The sequence below is a fragment of the Engystomops pustulosus genome, chromosome 1, assembly GCF_040894005.1.
Source record: "Engystomops pustulosus chromosome 1, aEngPut4.maternal, whole genome shotgun sequence".
NCBI classification, from domain to species: domain Eukaryota; kingdom Metazoa; phylum Chordata; class Amphibia; order Anura; family Leptodactylidae; genus Engystomops; species Engystomops pustulosus.
Genome location: NC_092411.1, coordinates 182,042,139 through 182,062,672, shown reverse-complemented (window position 1 = coordinate 182,062,672; position 20,534 = coordinate 182,042,139). Strand labels below are relative to the sequence as shown.

General features: G+C 41.6%; 2 protein-coding genes across 5 annotated transcripts in view; both read left to right on the top strand.

Moving 5' to 3' along the window:
- The window catches only part of PAQR3 (progestin and adipoQ receptor family member 3), a 45,531-nt gene that overhangs the window by 2,557 nt on the left and 22,440 nt on the right, over positions 1–20,534 (top strand). For all 3 annotated transcript variants that reach the window (XM_072114442.1, XM_072114451.1, XM_072114462.1), the window contains exons 4-6: positions 9,132–9,287; positions 11,537–11,734; positions 11,811–11,901. In XM_072114442.1, the coding sequence (XP_071970543.1) occupies positions 9,132–9,287; positions 11,537–11,734; positions 11,811–11,901 (445 nt within the window). The remainder of the gene's footprint in view (positions 1–9,131; positions 9,288–11,536; positions 11,735–11,810; positions 11,902–20,534) is intronic.
- Positions 15,254–18,494, top strand: LOC140069092 (uncharacterized). Of its 2 annotated transcripts, XM_072114428.1 has the most exons (3): positions 15,254–17,508; positions 17,795–17,890; positions 17,969–18,171. In XM_072114428.1, exons 1-3 carry the CDS (start codon positions 15,395–15,397, stop codon positions 18,018–18,020), a joined length of 2,262 nt encoding a protein of 753 aa, XP_071970529.1. In that variant the 5' UTR covers positions 15,254–15,394; the 3' UTR covers positions 18,021–18,171. The 2 variants fall into 2 exon arrangements, with proteins under 2 accessions (XP_071970529.1, XP_071970520.1); XM_072114419.1 differs by having other exon boundaries at positions 15,254–17,890; positions 17,969–18,494.

The window sequence follows — 20,534 nt, the reverse complement described above, 5'->3', positions numbered from 1 at the left end:
TGTGTCCAAAAAAAAAGGGCCTCGCCCTCTCCATAGCCGGTAAGTCTTTGCTGCATATTGCAGCAAAGGCTTACCGGTAACATCCGCGATCGGTGCTAGCCGTGACGTCATCGGGGGGGCGGCGATCCGTCTCCATGGTAGCCTCGGGTCTTCCGAAGACCCGAGGCTATTTCGTTTTAACCCCTTCATTACAATGTGCTGATAGCATATTGTAATGAATGAGGAAGAAAATCCCCATATACTGCCATACTGTAGTATGGCAGTATATGATAGGATCGATCAGACAACCTAGGGTTAAAGTACCCTAGGGAGTCTGAAAAATAGTATAAATAAAAATAAAAGTTAAAAAAATTATATTAAAAAAACCTAAAATTTCAAATCACCCCCCTTTCCCTAGAACTGACATAAATATAAATAAACAGTAAAAATCATAAACACATCCGGTATCGACGCGTCCAAAAATGCCCGATCTATCAAAATATGATAACGGTTTTTCAATGCGTTTAACCCCGTAACGGAAAATAGCGCCCAAAGTCGAAAATGGCACTTTTTTGCCATTTTGAAAAATCTCAAAAAATCTATAAAAAGTGATTTAAAGGTCGTACAGTCCTAAAAATGATATCATTGAAAATATTATCAAATTTCCCAAAAAATGACACCACGCACAGCTCCGTACACCAAAGTATGAAAAAGTTATTAGCGCCAGAAGTTGGCAAAATCAAAAAAATTATTTTTGTACAGGAGGTTTTAATTTTTGTAAATGTATGAAAACATTATAAAACCTATACAAATTTGGTATCCCCTTAATCGTACCGACCCAAAGAATAAAGTAGACATGTCATTTGGGGCGCTCAGTGAAAGACGTAATATCCAAGCCCACAAGAAAATGGCGCAAATGCGTTTTTTCACCATTTTCATTGCATTTGGATTTTTTTTCCCGCTTCCGAGTACATGGCATGGAATATTTAATACCATCATTATGAAGTGCAATTTGTTACGCAGAAAACAAGCTGTCACACAGCTCTTTACGTGTAAAAATAAAAAAGTTATAGATTTTTGAAGGTGGGGAGTGAAAAATGGACATGAAAAAACAGGAAAGGGCCCGGTCCTTAACCGGTTAAATACCATCACTATGAAGTGCTGAAAACAAGCCCTTACACAGCTCTTTACATGGAAAAAGTCATGGATTTTTGAAGGTGGGGAGTGAAAAATGAAAAAAAAAAGTCTGATCGTTAAGGAGTTAATATTCTGCATGTTCTACCTGGAAGCTGGAAAAATGTCCAAAATCGGTGGAAATGACAATATTTTTTTGGCTTTGTTTTCGCAGCTTTCATTGTGCAGTCCAATTGACACAACCCCTTTATTTTTTAGGTCAGCCCAATCATTAACCCCTTAAGGACGCAGGGTTTTTTCGCTCATTTCTCGCTCTCCAACTTCAAAAATCCATAACTTTTTCATTTTTACGTGTACAGACCTGTCTGAGGGCTTATTTTGTGCGTAACAAATTTTACTTTCCCGTAATGTTTTTTATTTTAACATGCCCTGTACTGCGAAGCTGAGAAAAAATTCCAAATGTGGAAAAATTGAAAAAAAAAACGCACGTCACGTTCTTGTGGGCTCTGTTTTTACGACTTTGACTGTGCGCTCCAAATAACACCTCAGCTTTATTCTTTGGTTTGGTACGATCGCGGTGATACCAAATTTATATAGGTTTTATTGTGTTTTAATACATTTTCAAAAATTAAACGAATGTGTACAAAAAAAGAAGAAAAAAATTTTGCCATCTTCTGAAGCTAATAACTTTTTCATACTTTGGCGCATGGAGCTGTGTGAGGTGTCATTTTTTGCGAAATGAGCCGACGTTTGCATTGCTACCAATTTGGAGTCTGTGCAACATTTTGATCATTTTTTATTCCATTTTTTATGTGATGTAAAAAGGTGTAAAAGTCGCATTTCGGACATTTGGGCGCCATTTCCCGTCTTGGAGGTCACCGCCGGCCTTAACAGTTTTTATATTTTGATAGATCGGGCATTTAGGGACGCGGCGATACCGAATGTGATTTTTACTGTTTATTATGTTTTATATCAGTTCTAGCGAAAGGGGGGTGATTAGAATTTTTAATATTTTATTATTTTTTTTTATTTTTTAAACTCTTTTTAAACTTTTTTTTTTTTTTCACTATATTTTAGACCATCTAGGGTACATTAACCCTAGATGGTCAGATCGTTCCTACCATATACTGCAATACTTCTGTATTGCTGTAGATGGCATTTTTGCAGCTCATTCATTACAATGAGCCACTGGCTCATTGTAACGAATCTGCAGAAGCCATTAAGCCTCGGGTCAAACGAAGACCCGAAGCTACCATGGCAACCGATCGCCCACGCGCCGCCGTCTTTTAAATGCTGGCGGCGACTTTGCCGGCGGCAATCAAAGGGTTAATAGCCGCGATCGGTGCAAGCACTGACCACGGTTATTAGCGGTGGGGGTTTGCTGCAATATGCTTTAACTTTTACTGTAGACACTCGAGTACAGTATAAGCCAAGATTTTCAGCAAAATTTATGTGCTGAAAAAGCCCCATTCGGATTATACTTGGGTATATTGATAAAAAAAAAAAATTAGTACTCGCCCCTGGCGTCCTCTTCTCACACGGCGCGTCTTCTCCACGCGGCTCCCTCTACCCACATGCACACACATACGTGGTGAAGTAATCGGGCACGTCTATGCTCTCTGCCCGCCTTGCCGGGAAGCCACATCCTGGTGGAGACGAATCGCCACATGAGAAGAGGAGGCCGGGGGTGAACGCCAGAGGTGAGGGTGAGTAGTAAGTTTATAATTTGATCATAAAAGGGGGCACTGCTGGACAATAGTTTTTTTTAAAGGTGGGCACTGCTGGACATTTTATTAAAGAGTAGTTGCTGCATTTCCCACCTTTGGCGTATATTCGAGTCAAAAATAGGTACCTCGGCTTATACTCAGGTCGGCTTATACTCGAGTACATACATTTTATTAATTCCTCAATCAAAAGAGGATTATTATAGCAGGAAAAGGTAATGATTAGATTACAATTTTTTTATTAGTTTTTAAAGTTTTTTTTTTTCTACCCTCCACAACACAGTACTGTACGGGTATAATAATATTATATCTGCTTGGCCAAGGTTGCAATATCTAGTTTCTGTGGTGGGTTTTATTACTTAATTGTTTTAATGTGAGAGAATCCTAATTAGAGAATGGGTGATTTTTTTTAAATTTTATTTTATATTGTTTATTTATTTTTTTCTGTTCCTCTTGGGGACCTACACTGGGGATACCTTTATCCCTTAACCCCTAGGCGCACCTGGACGTTATAGTACGTCCCCGGGGCTAGATGCTTAGCGCACGGGGACGTTCTATAACGTCCTGCTTCTGGCACCGGCTCACGAACGGAGCCGGTACCAGAAGCAGCGGCTGTCAGCTGTCTAGTACAGCTGACAGCCTGCGCTAACACCCGCGATCGGAGACGGCTCCGATCGCGGGTGTTAACCCCTTACACGCCGCGGTCAAACATGACCGCGGCGTGTAAGGGTGTTAGCGCTGTGGATCGGATCCCCCGTGCCGCTTACCGGGGGATCCGATCCTCTTCCGGGCAGCTCCGAGGACTGGCATGTGCCCCGGAGCTGCCCGGTCTCCATGGCAGCCAGACCCCTTCCGGGTCTGGCTGTAAACTGTCTGAGCATGCGCAAGCTTGCTCAGACAGTTTACACTGCTCTACAATAAAATAGTATTGTAGAGCAGTGTATTGAACTTAAACCAGTGATCAGAGCATCACTGGTTTAAGTTCAAGTATGTATAAGTAAAAATATGCAAAAACAGTTAACACTACACATTATAATAAATAAAAAATTAATACATAAAAATATAAGCCCCTAAAATGTCACTTTCCCATAAAAAAACTTAATAAAGTATAAAAAACATAAAAACACAAAAAAACCCCGCATATTTGGTATTGCCGCGTCCGTAACAATCTGCATAATAAAACAGAATTGTTACTGGACCCGCACGGTAAACGCCGGAGGAAAAAAACGCAAAAAACATTCCGAAAAAAGATAATTTTTAATTAATACCCTATAAAAAATGCTCTAAAAAGTGATTTAAAAAATGTTATGCACTCCAAAATAAGCCCACTAAAAAGAACAACTGTTCTCGCAAAAAATAAGCCCCTAACAAGATTTATCTGCCAAAAAATAAAAAAGTTATGCATATAAAAAGATGGTGATGCTAAAATGAATAAGATTTTCTCCAAATTAGTTTTTATTCAGTACAATTGAATAAAATACACAAAACCCCCACATATTTGGTATCCCTGCGTCCGTAACAATCTGTATAATAAAACAGAATCGTTATTAGATCCGCAAAGTGAACCCCGTAAAAAACAACCTAAAAAAACTCTCTCTGCTAAAGATGATTTTTTATTAATGCCCTTTAAAAATGCTCTAAAAAAGTGATTTTAAAAAGTTACGCAATCTAAAATAAGACCACTAAAAAGAGCTATCATTCTTGCAAAAAATAAGCCCTTAAACAGATTTTTGAGGTGAAAAATAAAAAAGTTATGCATATGAAAGACGGTGATGCTAAAATTAACAACAATTTTGCCAAATTACTTTTTATTCAGTAAAAATGGGAAAAAAAAATATATATATATAAATGAAGTATTTTCATAAACGTGGCGACCCAAAGAATAAAAATAATATACTATTTTCATGGTATGGTTAACGGCCCAAAAAAAAACACATAAAAATTTTCCTAAAAATTGATGATTTTCATTTCCTCCACCAACAAAGAGTTAATTAAATCTCACCAATTAGCTATAGATGCCCCAAAATTATGTATTAGAAAAGTGCATCTCATGTGGCAAAAGAAATAAGCCCCTATAGGTCCTCAATAAAAAAAAGAAAAAAATTATAGCCTGTACAATGTGACATAGCAAATCTGATTTGAATGGCGCCTCCTTCCCTTCTATGCCCGGCCGTGCGCCCATACAGCAGGTTACCACCACATGTAGGGTATCGGTGTACTCGGGAGAAATTGGGTATCAAACTTTGTGGAGCCTTTTTTCATTTTATCCATTACAAATGTAAAATTTTCCACCCAAAATGAGTGTATTGTGAAAAAATATTACAATTTGCAGACTCCACCTCCATTTTGTTTTAACCCCTATAAAACACGTAAAGGGTTAACAAACTTCTTAAAAGTGGTTTTTCATACGTTGAGGGGTGTAGTTTCCACAATGGGGTAATTTACGAGTCTCGCTATTATTTAGGCCTCTCAGTGTCAATTAGAAACTGAGCAGGTCCATCTAAATACAGGTTTTGGCGATTTTACAAAAAATGTGAAAAATGGCACCCAAATTCTGAGCCTCATAACATTCTAGTAAAATATGTGGAATCTTAAAAAACCATGCCAACATAAAGCAGACATTTGGGAAATGTAAGTTATGAATTTATTTGGGTGCTATGACTTTCTGAATCAAAAGTAGAGAATTTAGAACGTTGAAAATAAAGAATTTTTCAAAATTTTTGCCAAATTTTGTTTTTTTTCATAACTAAACGCAAAAGATTTCATCCAAATTTTTAAACTAATTTGAAGTACAATGTGTCACGAGAAAACAATCTCAAAATCCCCTGGATATCTCACAGCGTTCCCACGCTATAACCACTTATAGTGACACAGGCCAGATTTGAAAAATGGGAGCGCGTCCTTAAGGCCAAAAGAGGCTGTGTCCCGTAGGGGTTAAACAATATATAGCAGGACTTCTGTTATTATTTATTGTATCTGCCTGTATTTATCTGACAGTTTGCCTATTATACCCAGTCTTGGATTGGGCTTCATAGGCCACTGTACATGACAGATTTTCTAACCTGCAGCAGCCATGGAAATACCCTGCGATCGTGCTGCAAGGGGGCCAAGGGGTTTCCAAGGCTGCTGGAGGTCAGATGAAAACCTCTGTGTCTGCCATGTACAGTGGCCTATAAGGCCCAATCCTAGACTGGGTCTAATAGGCAATCTGTCATAAAAAATACTGACAGATACAATAAATAAACCCTGCTCCATCTGTCTTTTTTTCCATAGCTGCCGCAATCGTACTTGAGATCTCCCTGCCAGGCTGTATGCAAGAGTCAGGCCTCCTGCTGCTGATCGCACTCGCAGTGCCAGCATGATTAGCAGGACGATTTGGATCTTCCTAAAGGAGCAACAGCTCGCTAATTAGGACGATCAATATCGTCCTATGCCCTTAACCAGTTAAGCTACTGTGCTGCCCATCAATCACAGCCTTTGTTTGTATTGCCATTCCTACCATAGATGTATGCCTGCTACAACCTGAAACTAATGCTGTAACATCCCTTAGTGATAAGATCACTAGAGTAATATCATTTTTAACCCTTTACTTTACAATGTTACTCAGTTTTATTGCTGTTTTAGCTCCTATCACTCATTGATGGTCAGTGTAAGATTCAGCGGAGTGGGCAGAGACTCTTTAACCCCTTCCCGGGTCCCGGTGCATGGAGAGAGCTCGCGGGCCGAGCCCTCTCCATAGCCGGTAAGTCTTTGCTGCATATTGCACCGATCGCGGGTGCTTTCACCGCGATCGCCGCCGGCAATGCTGCCGGAGGCTTCAAAAAGATTACGTCACGGGGAGCGGTGATCCGTTGCCATGGCAGCATCGGGTCTCACGAAGGCCCGAAGCTGTCTCGTTTTAACCCATTCATTACAATGTGCTATCAGCACATTGTAATGAATGAGGAGTAAAATCCCCATATACTGCCATATTGCAGTATGGCAGTATATGGTAGGATCGATCAGACAACCTAGGGTTAAAGTACCCTAGGGAGTCTGAAAAATAGTTAAAGTAAAAGTAAAAAAAAGTTAAAAAAAAAAAAAATTATATTAAAAAAAACTAAAAATTCAAATCACCCCCATTTCCCTAGAACTGATATTAATATTAATAAACAGTAAAAATCATAAACACATTAGGTATCACCGCGTCCGAAAATGTCCGATCTATCAAAATATAATAACGGTTTTTCACTGCGTTTAACCCCGTAACGGAAAATAGCGTCCAAAGTCAAAAATGACTTTTTTTTTGCCATTTTGGAAAATATAAAAAAATTAATAAAAAGTGATCAAAAGGTAGCACAGTCCTAACAATGATAGCAATGAAAACGCCATCAAAAGTCGCAAAAAATGACACCACCCACAGCTTCGTACACCAAAGTATGAAAAAGTTATTAGCGCCAGAAGATGGCAAAATCAAAAAAAAAATTTTTGTACAGGAGGTTTTCATTTTTTTAAATGTATGAAAACATTATAAAACCTGTACAAATGTGGTATCCCTGTGATCGTAGCAACCCAAAGAATAAAATAGACCTGTCATTTGGGGCACACAGTGAAAGCTGTAAAATCCAAGCCCACAAGAAAACGTCGCAAATGTGTTTTTTCACCATTTTCACTGCATTTGGAATTTTTTTCCTGCTTCCCAGTACGCGCCATGGAATATTAAATACCATCACTACGAAGTGCAATTTGTTACGCAGAAAATAAGCCATCAGAGAGCTCTTTATGTGGAAAAATAAAAAAGTTATAGATTTTTGAAGGTGGGGTGTGAAAAATGGAAGTGAAAAAACTAGAAAAGGCCAAGTCGTTAAGGGGTTAAAGGACACCCGTCATCAGGTCTCTGTCACTATTTCTGTCACCTCAACCTGTTGGAGCCTCTCACAAGGATCCCATCCCAGTCTTTATCTAGTTATCATATACATTAATCATTATAAAATAATCTTTTCTTTATTATGTAAATTAGGCTGGTCACATGGTCAGAGGCAGTGATGTCACCCCTGTTACCCGTCCCCTCTCCCCCCTGCTCATGTCTGTGTGTAATGTATAGTAAAGCATTGCTAGTGTGTGTGCTGCATCTGCTGACTTGCTCGCCCTCCTAATACACATGTGAGACACAGACATCAGCAACTCATGTACCTGACATGTTCTGCTATAACATGGCTGCATCCTGGAGCTGTTGTATCTCTCCTATACACACACACAGGATGCAGCGGGTGTGACCAGCAGCAAGCACATGTAACAGCCATTACACCGTTATACCTCACACCATTATACAGCCTCACATCATTATACAGGCTGTCAGTCATGCACTGGGGGGTGTGGCTGTACCTCCCACTCATGAATAAGCTGGACAGCCTGAATATGCTAATGACTCATTGGATATCTCACAGGTCATTTGCATACAGCTTTAGGACCTCGTTGCTCAGGTTTACAGGCATGTAGAGGGACAATGAAGGGATAGAGGCAATGCTCTTTAATGACAGTTTATGAAAATCTATTTAGTTTAGGGGGGATATTTGTCTTTAACCAGACAATTCCTGATCCATCTAGTTCTGTGAGCTGACAATGTGGTTAGATTATCAGGATACAAGGTTTATATCCACTTTTATTTACCTTCTGAACATTCAGTAGTATCTAACTCATAAAAAGAGGGATGAGACAGATCAGAGATTGAGATCCATGACATGCATATTACACACAATGACACTCTCCAGCTCTTGTTACATGTCGCCTACGCACACACTATCAGATCTGCTGTGCCTGCATCCCCCTCCGCAGATAAACAACTTGTCTGCCTGTAGCTTGTAGTTCTCCTCGCGCTGTGTACATGCCGGCAGGAAGTCAGTGTGTGTGTATCAGTGAGTGCTCTGTCCAGCAATGCAAGGGGAGGGGCTAGACGGAAGCTCCCTGATGCCTCAGGCAAGATGGCAGCCGACCCTAAAGTCCAAAGTTACAGGGTTATGTCTAGGGGCAGCTGAAATTGTGTACACCAGGACTGATGGAGACAGGTTGGAATTATATCTGTGAAATTTTGTATTTTTGTTAACAGATTCTCTAATTCAATGTTATTATTTTGTTATCTTGGGTACATTTAAGAAACTTGTCTTCTGCAATTTTCACAACGTTGTTAACCCTAAAGGCGGTGGAAGTGTTATATATGAAAGCAATATTCTTGTAATTTCAGGTCTCCTTATTTTATGGTCTGTATTTTTTTCCATGATGTATTGACTCTGATGTAAATCTATATGGTTGTTGTAGGTGTGCATGTTATGCTCAGTGGGATATCACCTCTTTTGTTGTCATCGCTCTGAAAAAACCAGCCGACGATGGATGGCACTGGATTACGCTGGCATTTCTATCGGTATCTTGGGTTGCTATGTCTCTGGGGTGTTTTATGCTTTCTACTGTAACAATGTAAGTAATCATTCATTCTCCCTTTTCATTCTTGATCAGTGAAGGAAACCATTCATTTCCTGGCTGAAATCAATGAAGCCATCACAGTGGCTTCCAGTGCCTCAGGCAAGGTTTTATTTTGTATTCTCTAGACCTTGAGTCTTATTTATCTTGCTAATGAGCACTGTTGGGAGCTGAAGTCCACATAATTTTCATGAGTGAATTTCCATATTAAAAATAATGAGTGAAGGGACATTTGAACTCATGCCTTCTGTGTGTCCTGTTTGAACACGCTTTGCCAACTGCATCTGCAGCTCCAGAGCTTACACAGCAGTACTTCAAAAAGAGCCTTTTATGGGAGGGAGGCAAATGCCAACATAGTCATTTGGGGTTCATTAACTTTATTCTGTAATTGGGGGATTGAGGGGGTCACTGGATTGCGAAGAGATTATATATGGGAAGCAGCATAATCCTAATGCTTGTATTGTGTCAAATTTGGGAAGCAAGTTGTTGTTTAGAGTATGTAAGGTAAAAGCATTTTTTTTTAAAATACAACACTGAATAGCTTGCAGATGTGAATGGTAAGTCTATTATCTTGGGGACAAGATTATTAGAAGGTGTAGCAGCTAGGCTTTGTCCCATCTGGTGCAAATATTTAATCCAGCTTCCTTACCTCTAGAACAATACTTGTTGCCCAGCTTCTATTGAGTATACTAATACTGTTAACAATGTCAGCATAAAATGAGTGTGTTCATGGCTGTTTCTGCCCACCCTACAAAAGTTAAAGCCTTTAAATTTACAAGTTAAGCCATTAAAGGGTTGGGCTTCTTATCTCGGGTTTGAGCCGTATACTGTGTAGAGTAAATGAAACAAAAACATTTCTTTGTTCAAAAATTATTCTACGGCCGGCGCCACACAGCCATGTTTAATGGACCAAGCTCAATGCAGAGGGCAGAACTTTTAGCATCATAGTGAAATATGATGCAAGGAGTCACTTCTTCAACCAAAAACACTACACCAAACAGTTATCTGGCAGGCGCACAGTCAGCATTTCATAGCCAGATGAAAATTGTATGCGGCCAGCCTAATAGTTATAATTGTTCTGGATCAACGTTTCCTATATTTTATGGGACAAAATACGGTCTTCAGTAGTATACTTTTTTTGGGTGGAAGGAAAATCAAAATTTGCTTGGCTGGTGGGAACAGAAACGCTGCTCCTGCACACATCAGATATTCACGTTTCCTTTCAATGGGAACAATGGCTGCAGTTTTGTCCTACCTAAATATGGAGACACAGAGTGAAATCCTTCTGCTTTGATGTTTTTCTCTGATTGCTGGGGTTTGCAGTGTTGGTCACCCACAAATTAAGTATTGATGACCTATTCAGTGTATAGGCCAGTGATGGCGAACCTTTTAGAGACCGAGTGCCCAAACTACAACAAAGACCCGCTTATTTATCGCAAAGTGCCAACACAGAAATGTAATTTGTGATTTATACTCGCTTCTCTGTCACAGCTTTCATTTATACCAGCACCTGAGGACACCAATAAAGCAGAAAATAGTCCCAGGTAGAGCTGTCACTTTAAAATAGCTCTGTGCACAGCAAGTCCTGGGCTGTCTGGGACTGCAGGAAGATACCTGGAGTCCTCTCTGGTGATGGCCTGAGTGCCCACAGAAAGGGCTCTGAGTGCCACCTCTGGCACCAGTGCCATAGGTTAGCCATCACTGGTATAGGCCATCAATACAAATCCTAGTCAAGGCCAGGGAATGTCATACAGCTACCATGCTTGAAAATTGTTTAAAAACTATAGCATATTTGTGTAAATTTGACTAAATCTGCAGAACATGTGGACTACAAATTTACAAAAAGTATGGAAATGTACATTTATCTCGTGCATCTAGAACTGTGCAGAAACCTAAGGTAAATGTGATCATTGGGTACAGAAGGAGTGTATACATTAGAGTTATGAGTTATTAGAGCAAGAGCATGGGGTTCAAAAAGCCGAAGGAATTGGTATACAGAATATCCACAAGAAGGTAAAAGAGGAACTCGACAAGTAGATGTCCTCTACAGGTAGAACTCCACAGCAGGTATACATAAGGATGCTATGGCATGTTTCTTGCGATTAGTGCTTTCTCAAGCCTGTGACCAATGAAACTCTGTCATGATATATTTATATTATTCTTTAGGGGATTAAGGGTGTACACAACAGTATTATGTGTTATTTTTTTCTACCTCTTGAATGTAATTTCTTTGCTTTGTCTTGCAGTACTGGCGGCAGGTATATTTGATCACGGTGCTTGCTATGATCTTGGCTGTGTTTTTTGCTCAGATTCACCCTAGCTACCTCACACAACAATGGCACAGACTGCGTTCTGTTATATTTTGTTCTGTGTCTGGGTATGGAATTATTCCTACTGTCCACTGGATTTGGCTGAATGGAGGTGTTGGGGCTTCAATAGTCCAGGTGCGTACCTACCTTTAGTAGATATTGTCAGTGATACTCTGAACACACATAACTGTCTTCGTTCCTTTCTTTCTAGGAGTTTGCCCCTCGTGTCATCGTCATGTATCTAATCGCAGCATCTGCTTTTCTGTTTTATATTTCTAAAATTCCAGAGAGATATTTTCCAGGTAACCAAATACCTTTATAAACCATTTTAGTTTTTGAACATTGTATTTGTTTTTGGGGTTTTTACATGTTTTACCAGAACCATCCAATGTGTTTAGGATGCAAAACTTCAGGGTGGCAAATACCAAAAAACATTTGTAGCAAGATTTTTCCTACTCATTGCACGGTTATTCCGTGAATGAGCCAACTATTATCTGCTAGGTGATCGCAGTGATTATACAGGTATATAGGTTTTGGCATAGCTGACAAAGACCAAACGTATGAAGATGAATGGCTATTAATAATTATTCATCCCCATTCCAATAATGGACACCACACATAAAAGAGCATGCTACTTTATCCAGTTTTACAGCGAGACACCTTGATCTTGTATAACACGCCTATGGACTTGCAATTAATGTAGTCGTGTACACATGGTCTGTGTTGTTGCTGACAAAATTCTGTAGCTGGGGGCAGATAATAGACACACCCTATCTGTACCTCAGTATTCAAGCTACGCACTTGCACGTCTGGCGGGGGAGGGGGGACTAAAATGACTATGCACCAAGTCTATCACGTAAAGACTAATCCTATATGCTTGTCTCCAAATATTGTTGGGATATCCCTTATTGTTGAATCTCTGTAAAAGGTCATCACCTTGGACGTTAAAATCACTCTGCTACAATTTCTCTTCATCCTTACATACTGTCACTTGGGAATTCCATTCCTCAGTGGTAAAGGATGATTGCAATCCCACCAGAGGAGTGAGTTTGTGGTGGTTGGTTTTCAATACACAGAAGTTTCAAGTTTGAGTCTGCTTTCATTATCATTACACCCAAGAAGGTTCAAAAGTGAACCTCCTAGTGATGTTTACACAATAAAACTCATTTTGAACCCCTTTACTTTTCAGTTTTATTACTGTTTTAGCCCCTTTAACACGGTGATGATCAGTGTGAGATTCTAGAGTGTGAGCGGGGCTGACAATATGCATAGATAATCAGAGTACAGGTTTGTCTACACAATTATTTAGCTTCTGAACCTTCTACTAGTATCTGACACAGAGAAAAAGAAAGATGAGATCCTTGAGAGTCATACAACACACAATGACACACTGCTACATCTAAACTATACAAATACTGGTAGTTCTGCTACATTTGAGCTATAACACACACATAGTGCCTCCCTCCATTTCCTGGATAAAGATCTTATCTAGCTTGTATAGTAAGTCTGTGCACGATGCTGCTTGCCAGCGGGAAGGGTCTGTGTGTGAGCTGGTCTTGTAATGGAGGGGGGAAGGGGCAGGAGGCAGAGAAGAGAAGCTATTCATGAGAAAAATCTTCCATATGCGACCATAAGATGATTTGGGGTTGTATCCTGGGGCAACAGAAATGGTATACACCAGGACTGTTAGACAGGTTGTAATTATATCTGTGAAATGCTGTATTTCCGCTTCGTCCCCCATGACGGCCCAACCTGGAGGATGCCCCTTGACCTCTGCAGGGACAGGAAGAAGAGAGGTTAAATGCTCCCCCCCTTGCATCCTCCCACCAGTGTTCTTCCTGTCCCTGCCGAGGCAGGACAAGAGAGGTGCCCTCTCTCCTCCAGGGGGGGGGGGGACGAAGTAAAACTTACGGGTAGTCCTGGCTGGCTAAATCCCGGCGGGCTGGGGCGTTCGGTCGGCCTTGTGTCCTCCCTTTCGCCGCCCTTCCAGTCCGTTCGTCCTGGCCGCCGCTCCGCGATCCGTGTGTGAGCGCGCGGCGGCCGAAAAAACTACAATTCCCGGCGTCCTCGAGGTCCGATGACGACTTCCGGTCGCGACCGGAAGTGGCGGCTCACAGGACCGCAATGCATCCCTGGGAACGGGAGCACGGCGCAGGCGAAGTCTACAGGGGGATGGGCTCCCCATTAAGGTATTTAAGGTCACCTGGAGCAGGTAGTCACGCTGATCTCAGGTCTAAGATCTGTGTGTGACGCTGCGGTGCTGGTTTCCTGTGCTGTGTATTTCTGAATTTTCCTGTGCGCTTCCACGGCTTTTATGATGGCTGACGAGGCAGACCCTACCTTCCTGCATCCTCCGGTTTCTGTAAGTGGGATTTTGTGCAGGTTTGGGTTTTTTACTGTGTGTAAAATAGCGGGTCATTTATTATCCTCCGCTTGCCCTTTCAGGAGAAAGACCAAGGGTCTAAAACGAAAGGCAAGGAGGATAAAGGGGATAAGACGAGCAGGTCTGAAAAACCCGAGAAAAGCCGGCTTAGAAAGTGCAACATGTGTGCCCACTCTATGTCCGACTCATACAAAAAGCCGATTTGCAAGTCTTGCATCGACAATTTTATGAGAGAGGAAAAGACATCCTTCTTAGACGAATTAAAGGGGTTTATCGAGGAGAAAATAAGCTCTTCAGTGGCCGCTGCTACGTCCAGGCCTCCACCGTGTAAAAAACCTAGAGTGGAGCCGGATTCTTCTATATCTGAGGGGGGGGATGATTCTGAAGCTCCCTCATGCTCATACGTAGAAGATGATGATCCTACGGACTCACAAAAAACAGAAGATTCACGTCATCTGTTTCAGTTCGAGGAACTCGATGGTCTCTTAAAAGCAATTAGACAGACCTTGGAAATCGAGGAGATTCTTCCCCCTAGATCTAAGGAGGAGGAACTATTTGGGGGATTGAAGGCAAAACGCCAGAGGGTGTTTCCCCTGAATGACACGTTAAAGGAGCTGGTTTCTGAGGAGTGGCAAGAGCCAGAAAAAAGGGTTATCGTGTCCAAAAACTTTAAAAAGAGACTTGTTTTTGAGCCCGAGGAGTCTAAAGTATGGGACACTTGTCCAAAGATGGATGTGCAAGTTACCAAAATAGTAAAGAAGACTGACCTTCCTTTTGAGGACGCGGCCCAATTAAAGGACCCTATGGACAGGAAGTCTGACTCCCTGTTGAGAAAGGCCTGGGAGACCTCCATGCTCAGTCTGAAAACTAACTTGGCTTCCACCTCAGTCGCAAGGAACTTGCTGTACTGGCTGAATGAGTTGGAATCCCACATCAAGGAAGGGACTCCGAGATCAACAATCTTGGAGAACTTTCCTTTGCTGAAATCTGCTACAGCCTTCCTCGCAGATTCTGCTGCCGAGGGAATTCGTTTCGCTTCAAAGGAGGGAGCACTTACTAACTCTACCCGACGGGCGCTGTGGCTAAAACAGTGGAACGGGGACATCAGATCCAAGGCAAAACTGTGCAGTCTTCCCTTCTCAGGGGAGTTTGTGTTTGGCCCAGAGTTGGATGCTATACTTGAGAGAGCATCAGATAAGAAAAAGGGCTTTCCTGAGAGATCGATACCCAAGAAGCAGCCCTTTCGAGACTTCAAAAGGGATTCCTACAAGGATAAAGGGAAAAGGGGACGCTGGAGCTACCCGAAAGGAGGTAAAGGGAGAGGGTTTCTGTTCTCCACCCCAACAGACCCTAATAGAAACAAAAAACAATGATGCCATAGTAGGGGGAAGGTTGCTAAGATTCAGAGGAGAATGGACAAAGGTCACTTCAAATCCCTGGGTCTTAGATATATTACTGCATGGTTACAACATCGAATTCCTCAGACTTCCCCCTACGAAATATATGCCACCTTCACCTTCCATGTCACTTACATCCCACAGTTTAATATGGCAAGAAGTAACTTCTCTTTTGTCTTCTGGAGTGATTATACCTGTTCCACAGGATCAAGAGAAATCCGGTTTTTACTCTTCTCTTTTTTTGGTAAAGAAACCGAACGGCACAAACCGACTAATCATCAACCTGAGAGGTCTCAACGAGTTTATCGTCTACCGGAAATTCAGGATGGAGTCGGTAAGATCAGCCACACACATTATTCACCAAGATGCATTAATGTGCACTATAGACTTAAAGGATGCATATTATCACATCCCTATACACCATTTCTCACAAAGGTTTTTAAGGTTTTCTGTCTTGTCTCCAGAGGGTGCTACACTACACTTTCAATTCTGTGCACTCCCCTTTGGAATATCATCTGCACCAAGGACCTTTACAAAGGTGATGGCAGAGGTGGTGGCGTCTCTCAGACTACAGGACGTACTGATCGTCCCGTACCTAGACGACCTACTCATTGTTGGCCAAGACAGGGGGAGCTTACTCTTCTCCAGAGATCTCACCCTAGAAACCTTAAAAAGACTGGGATGGATAGTAAACTACCAGAAGTCAGAACTTTCCCCAGCTACTGTGAGGAAATTCCTGGGTGTAAACCTGAACTCAGTTTACCAAATGTCGTTCCTTCCACAGGACAAGGGAGACCACATCAAGGATCTGATAACAAGGTTCAGGAGAAAATCGGTGATCTCTATCAGAGAAGCTATGAAGATTCTGGGCTCTCTAACAGCCTGCATCTCCTCGGTAGCCTGGTGTCAGGCCCATTCCAGAATACTCCAGGGATGGATCTTAAGATCCTGGAACAGAAAACAGGAGGATCTGGACAGGAAAATCCCAATCCCACCTGCCGTCAAGGAGGACCTGCTATGGTGGTTGGAAGACGGAAATCTGAGGAAAGGGATCTTCTGGTCAAACAGCCCTTACATCCCAATCCAGACAGACGCGAGCCAGAGGGGCTGGGGGGCAGTGATGCCTCAGCAAATTTCCCAGGGTACCTGGACAGAGGAGATTACAAGAAGGTCCTCAAATTTCCGAGAGTTGCAAGCAGTATGGGAAGCACTCAGCGCGAACACTCCTCTTCTTGCCCACCAACACCTCCTAATTCTATCAGACAATACAACTACGGTCTCCTACATAAAAAGACAAGGAGGAACCAGGTCTCCTCTCCTGAGTACCCTAGCTCGGAAAATATTTTTGTGGGCAGAACAACACACTCTGTCAATATCTGCCACTCATCTAAAAGGCACGGAGAATTCAAGGGCGGACTTTCTAAGCAGAAGAAAGATCCTACCAAACGAGTGGAGCCTCAAGGAGGAGATCTTCCAGCGGCTAACATCTTTGTGGGGTTATCCTCTAGTGGACTTGTTCGCAACAAGGGAGAATACCAAATGCCTGCATTATTTTTCTCTGGAAAAAGGGGAGAACAGGGAACGGCTGGACGCCTTCTCTCACCCCTGGGACATTCCACTAGTCTACGCCTTCCCCCCAATTCCCCTGATCGCCAGGGTCCTGAGGAAAATATTTCAGGAAAATACCAGAGCCATCTTCATCTGCCCGAACTGGCCGAAGAAAAGCTGGTACCCACTCTTGAAGAAGATGTCACCAGAGAATCCAGTCATTCTTCCGCTATCAGAGGACCTACTACATCAGGGTCCAATCCATCATCCAAACCCAGGGAAGTTACAGCTGTCTGCCTGGATCCTGAATCCAGCTTCTTAAGCTCTCAGGGACTCTCATCTGAAGTCATCAAGACCCTGAAGGCAAGTAGAAAACCAGTCACCTTTGCCATCTATCATAAGATATGGAAGAGGTTCTGTTCCTTCTGTAAGGACAGTCCACCTTCCCAAGCTAACCTTAATATTTTGCAGGTGCTTGAATTTCTTCAAAAGGGTTTGGAGTTGGGTTTGTCTACCAGCACCCTGAAGGTCCAGGTGTCGGCGCTTAGTGCCTTCTTCGACCAGCCTCTCATCGAGCACAGGTGGGTCAAAAGATTTATTAAAGCTGCCTCTAGGTTAAAGCCTCAGACTGTTAAAAAATCATCAGCATGGGACTTAACTCTAGTTTTGAATGCCTTAATGAAGGAACCATTTGAACCTATTGATTCCTCCAGTGTTAAAAACCTGACACTTAAGACAGTTTTCCTGATAGCCATCACTTCTGCTAGAAGGTTAGGTGAACTTCAGGCTATATCGATTAGGGAACCCTACATGAAAATTCTAGATGATAGAATTGTGTTGATGTTGGATCCAAATTTTGTTCCCAAGGTGGTTTCCGACTTTCATAGGAATCAGGAGATTATCCTACCCTCCTTCTGTGAGAACCCTTCTTCGGCAAGAGAACGCGAATGGAGTTCTTTGGATGTAAGACGTTCTGTCCTAAAATACCTACAGATTACAGAGGCCTGGCGTATTGACTCTAACCTTTTCATCCAATTCCAGGGGAAAAATAAGGGGAGGAAGGCGTCGAAGGCGACTATTGCAAGATGGCTGAGACTGGCAATTGCCTCATGTTACGACCTACAGAAAAGCCCGATACCAGCAGGAATCCGAGCTCACTCGACCAGGGCTATGTCCACATCTTGGGCGGAAAGAAGAGGAGCGTCACTAGATCAGATTTGCAGAGCTGCAACGTGGTCTTCATCCACTACATTCTCCAAGCATTATAGGCTGGACTTGCACTTGTCAAAAGACCTATCTTTTGGACGCAAGGTGTTACAGGCTGTAATCCCTCCCTAAAAAAGCTTACTAATTTTGTAAGTCTCCAGGTTGGGCCGTCATGGGGGACGAAGCGGAAATTGTGAATTAGATTACTCACCGGTAATTCTATTTCCGTTAGTCCACCATGACGGCCTATATATTTTCCCTCCCAGCTGGATTTCTTCCTTTCTTTGTATTATTATTTCCAGATAATTTTCCTTTGTATGTGGAGCAAACATACTAAATAAATCTGGTTGTATCTTCCTCAGCATGGTTATTTTGTAATCACTGGCGGGAGGATGCAAGGGGGGGAGCATTTAACCTCTCTTCTTCCTGTCCCTGCAGAGGTCAAGGGGCATCCTCCAGGTTGGGCCGTCATGGTGGACTAACGGAAATAGAATTACCGGTGAGTAATCTAATTCACAATTTTTGTCACCAGGGACTTTCTCCTTTCTCTAAGCATTTGCATTACAATATAACTGTGTTTTGTAACTTAGCTTGCACCCTGACAGAATCCTCTGTGCAGTCCCAGGGGTTGGACTTTGGTTAGGATGCAGTTAAAAAAAAACAGGTGACTTGTCTGTGCTGCAGACTGATCAGCTCTTGGCCCCCAAGAGTTATAAGGTATAAGTGGAAATGGAGATGAGATGCGGTGCTATGACCGCTGGAGCACAGATGGAAAGGAGGATGAAGGTCTGAATTTATAAGACAGAAATGTTGCAAAATAATAATTTTGTTGGATTGCTATATTGTTTATTCTGGATTAAATAAATTCTCCTCAATTTTTGACCTAAAAGGAGTGCCAATGTATCTCTTTTCTATAAATACGGTGTGGTAGCCTACTTGTGCACCCATGTTCTCTGAAACATCGAGTGACGTGTATTTTCTCCAATATGCAATGGGCTTCTGTAACCTGTCTTTGGTGAAAATGAAGTCACTGGTGACAGGTTCCCTTTAACCCTTGCAGGACGCAGCCCTTTTTCTTTTTTGTGTTTGTTTTTTACTTCACTCATTCCTAAAGCAATAACTTTTTTTTAAAATTATTTTTACATTTACAGAGATATATTAGGGCTTGTTATCTGCAGGACAAATTGTATTTTTTAGTGGTTCCATTTAATATTCCATGCAATGTACTGGAAAGCTGGAAGAAAATCCAAGTGCAGTGAAATTGATAAAAAAAAAACTTTTGTGGAGTTTTCTTCTGGGCTGTGTTTTTACGACTTTTATTCTGCACTCCGAATGACATCTTCTCTTTATTCTTTGGGTCGGTACGATCACAGGAAAGTCAAATTGATGTAGGTTTTATTAGTTTTTAAAAGATTTAAAAAATTATTTTAATCTTTTTTTGTACATAAAAAATATTTTCTATTTTTTGCAGAATTCTGAGGCCAAAAACTTTTGCATGACTTTGTTATACAATGTAAGGTGTAAATTTTTTGCTGTATGTGCTGGCGTATTAATTTATATAAATTTTGGACCTATTTGACTGTTTAGAATTTTTTATTCAAATATTCATGGATGGAAAAATTGGGGAAAGGGGGTGATTGGACATTTGGGTGCTATTTTCTGTTATGGTGTTCACGGCTGAGAATAATATTTTTAATATTTGATAGACCGGGCATCAAGTTTATAATTTTTACTGTTTATTATTATTATTATTATTATTATGGGATCTAGGGAAAGGGGGGGTGATTTAAACTTTTACATTTTCTAAAAACATTTTATTTACCATTATTTCAGACCCTTCGGGGTACTTACTACTAGAGATCATTAAACATGGCAAGCCTACAACTCTCAATGAGACTGTAGGCTGCCATGGAAACTGATCGCCACCCTCTGATGACGACACTGGAAGCGGCAAACAGCCATCCTAGACGGAAGCGCCTATGGAATTGTAAGTTAGGTGCTGTGGTCGGATTCGACCTCGGCACTTAACAGGTTAACTGCCGCGATCATCATTAGTTATACAGCTGACACCCGCAGTGTATGGAGAGAGCTGAGCCCTCAGTACGTCCTGGTGCGCGAAGGGGTTAATAATGGTGAATTCGAGAATGTGTTATTTTGTTATCCTGAGTTTATTTAAGAATCTTGTTTTTGTGGGAATACCCCATTAAGGAGGTCCTCACATAGTTTATGGTAGTCACATTATTATTATTCATTACTACCACGTTTAGTTGGTCGAAAAGTTATGTTATTATCTCCCTCCATGGCTTTAAGTGCCTTTATCTCTTGTTCGATAATTGACAATTGCGTGGTCTGGATCTCGACTGGGTACTCAACAATACAGACAACTTTTTACAAAAGAAGC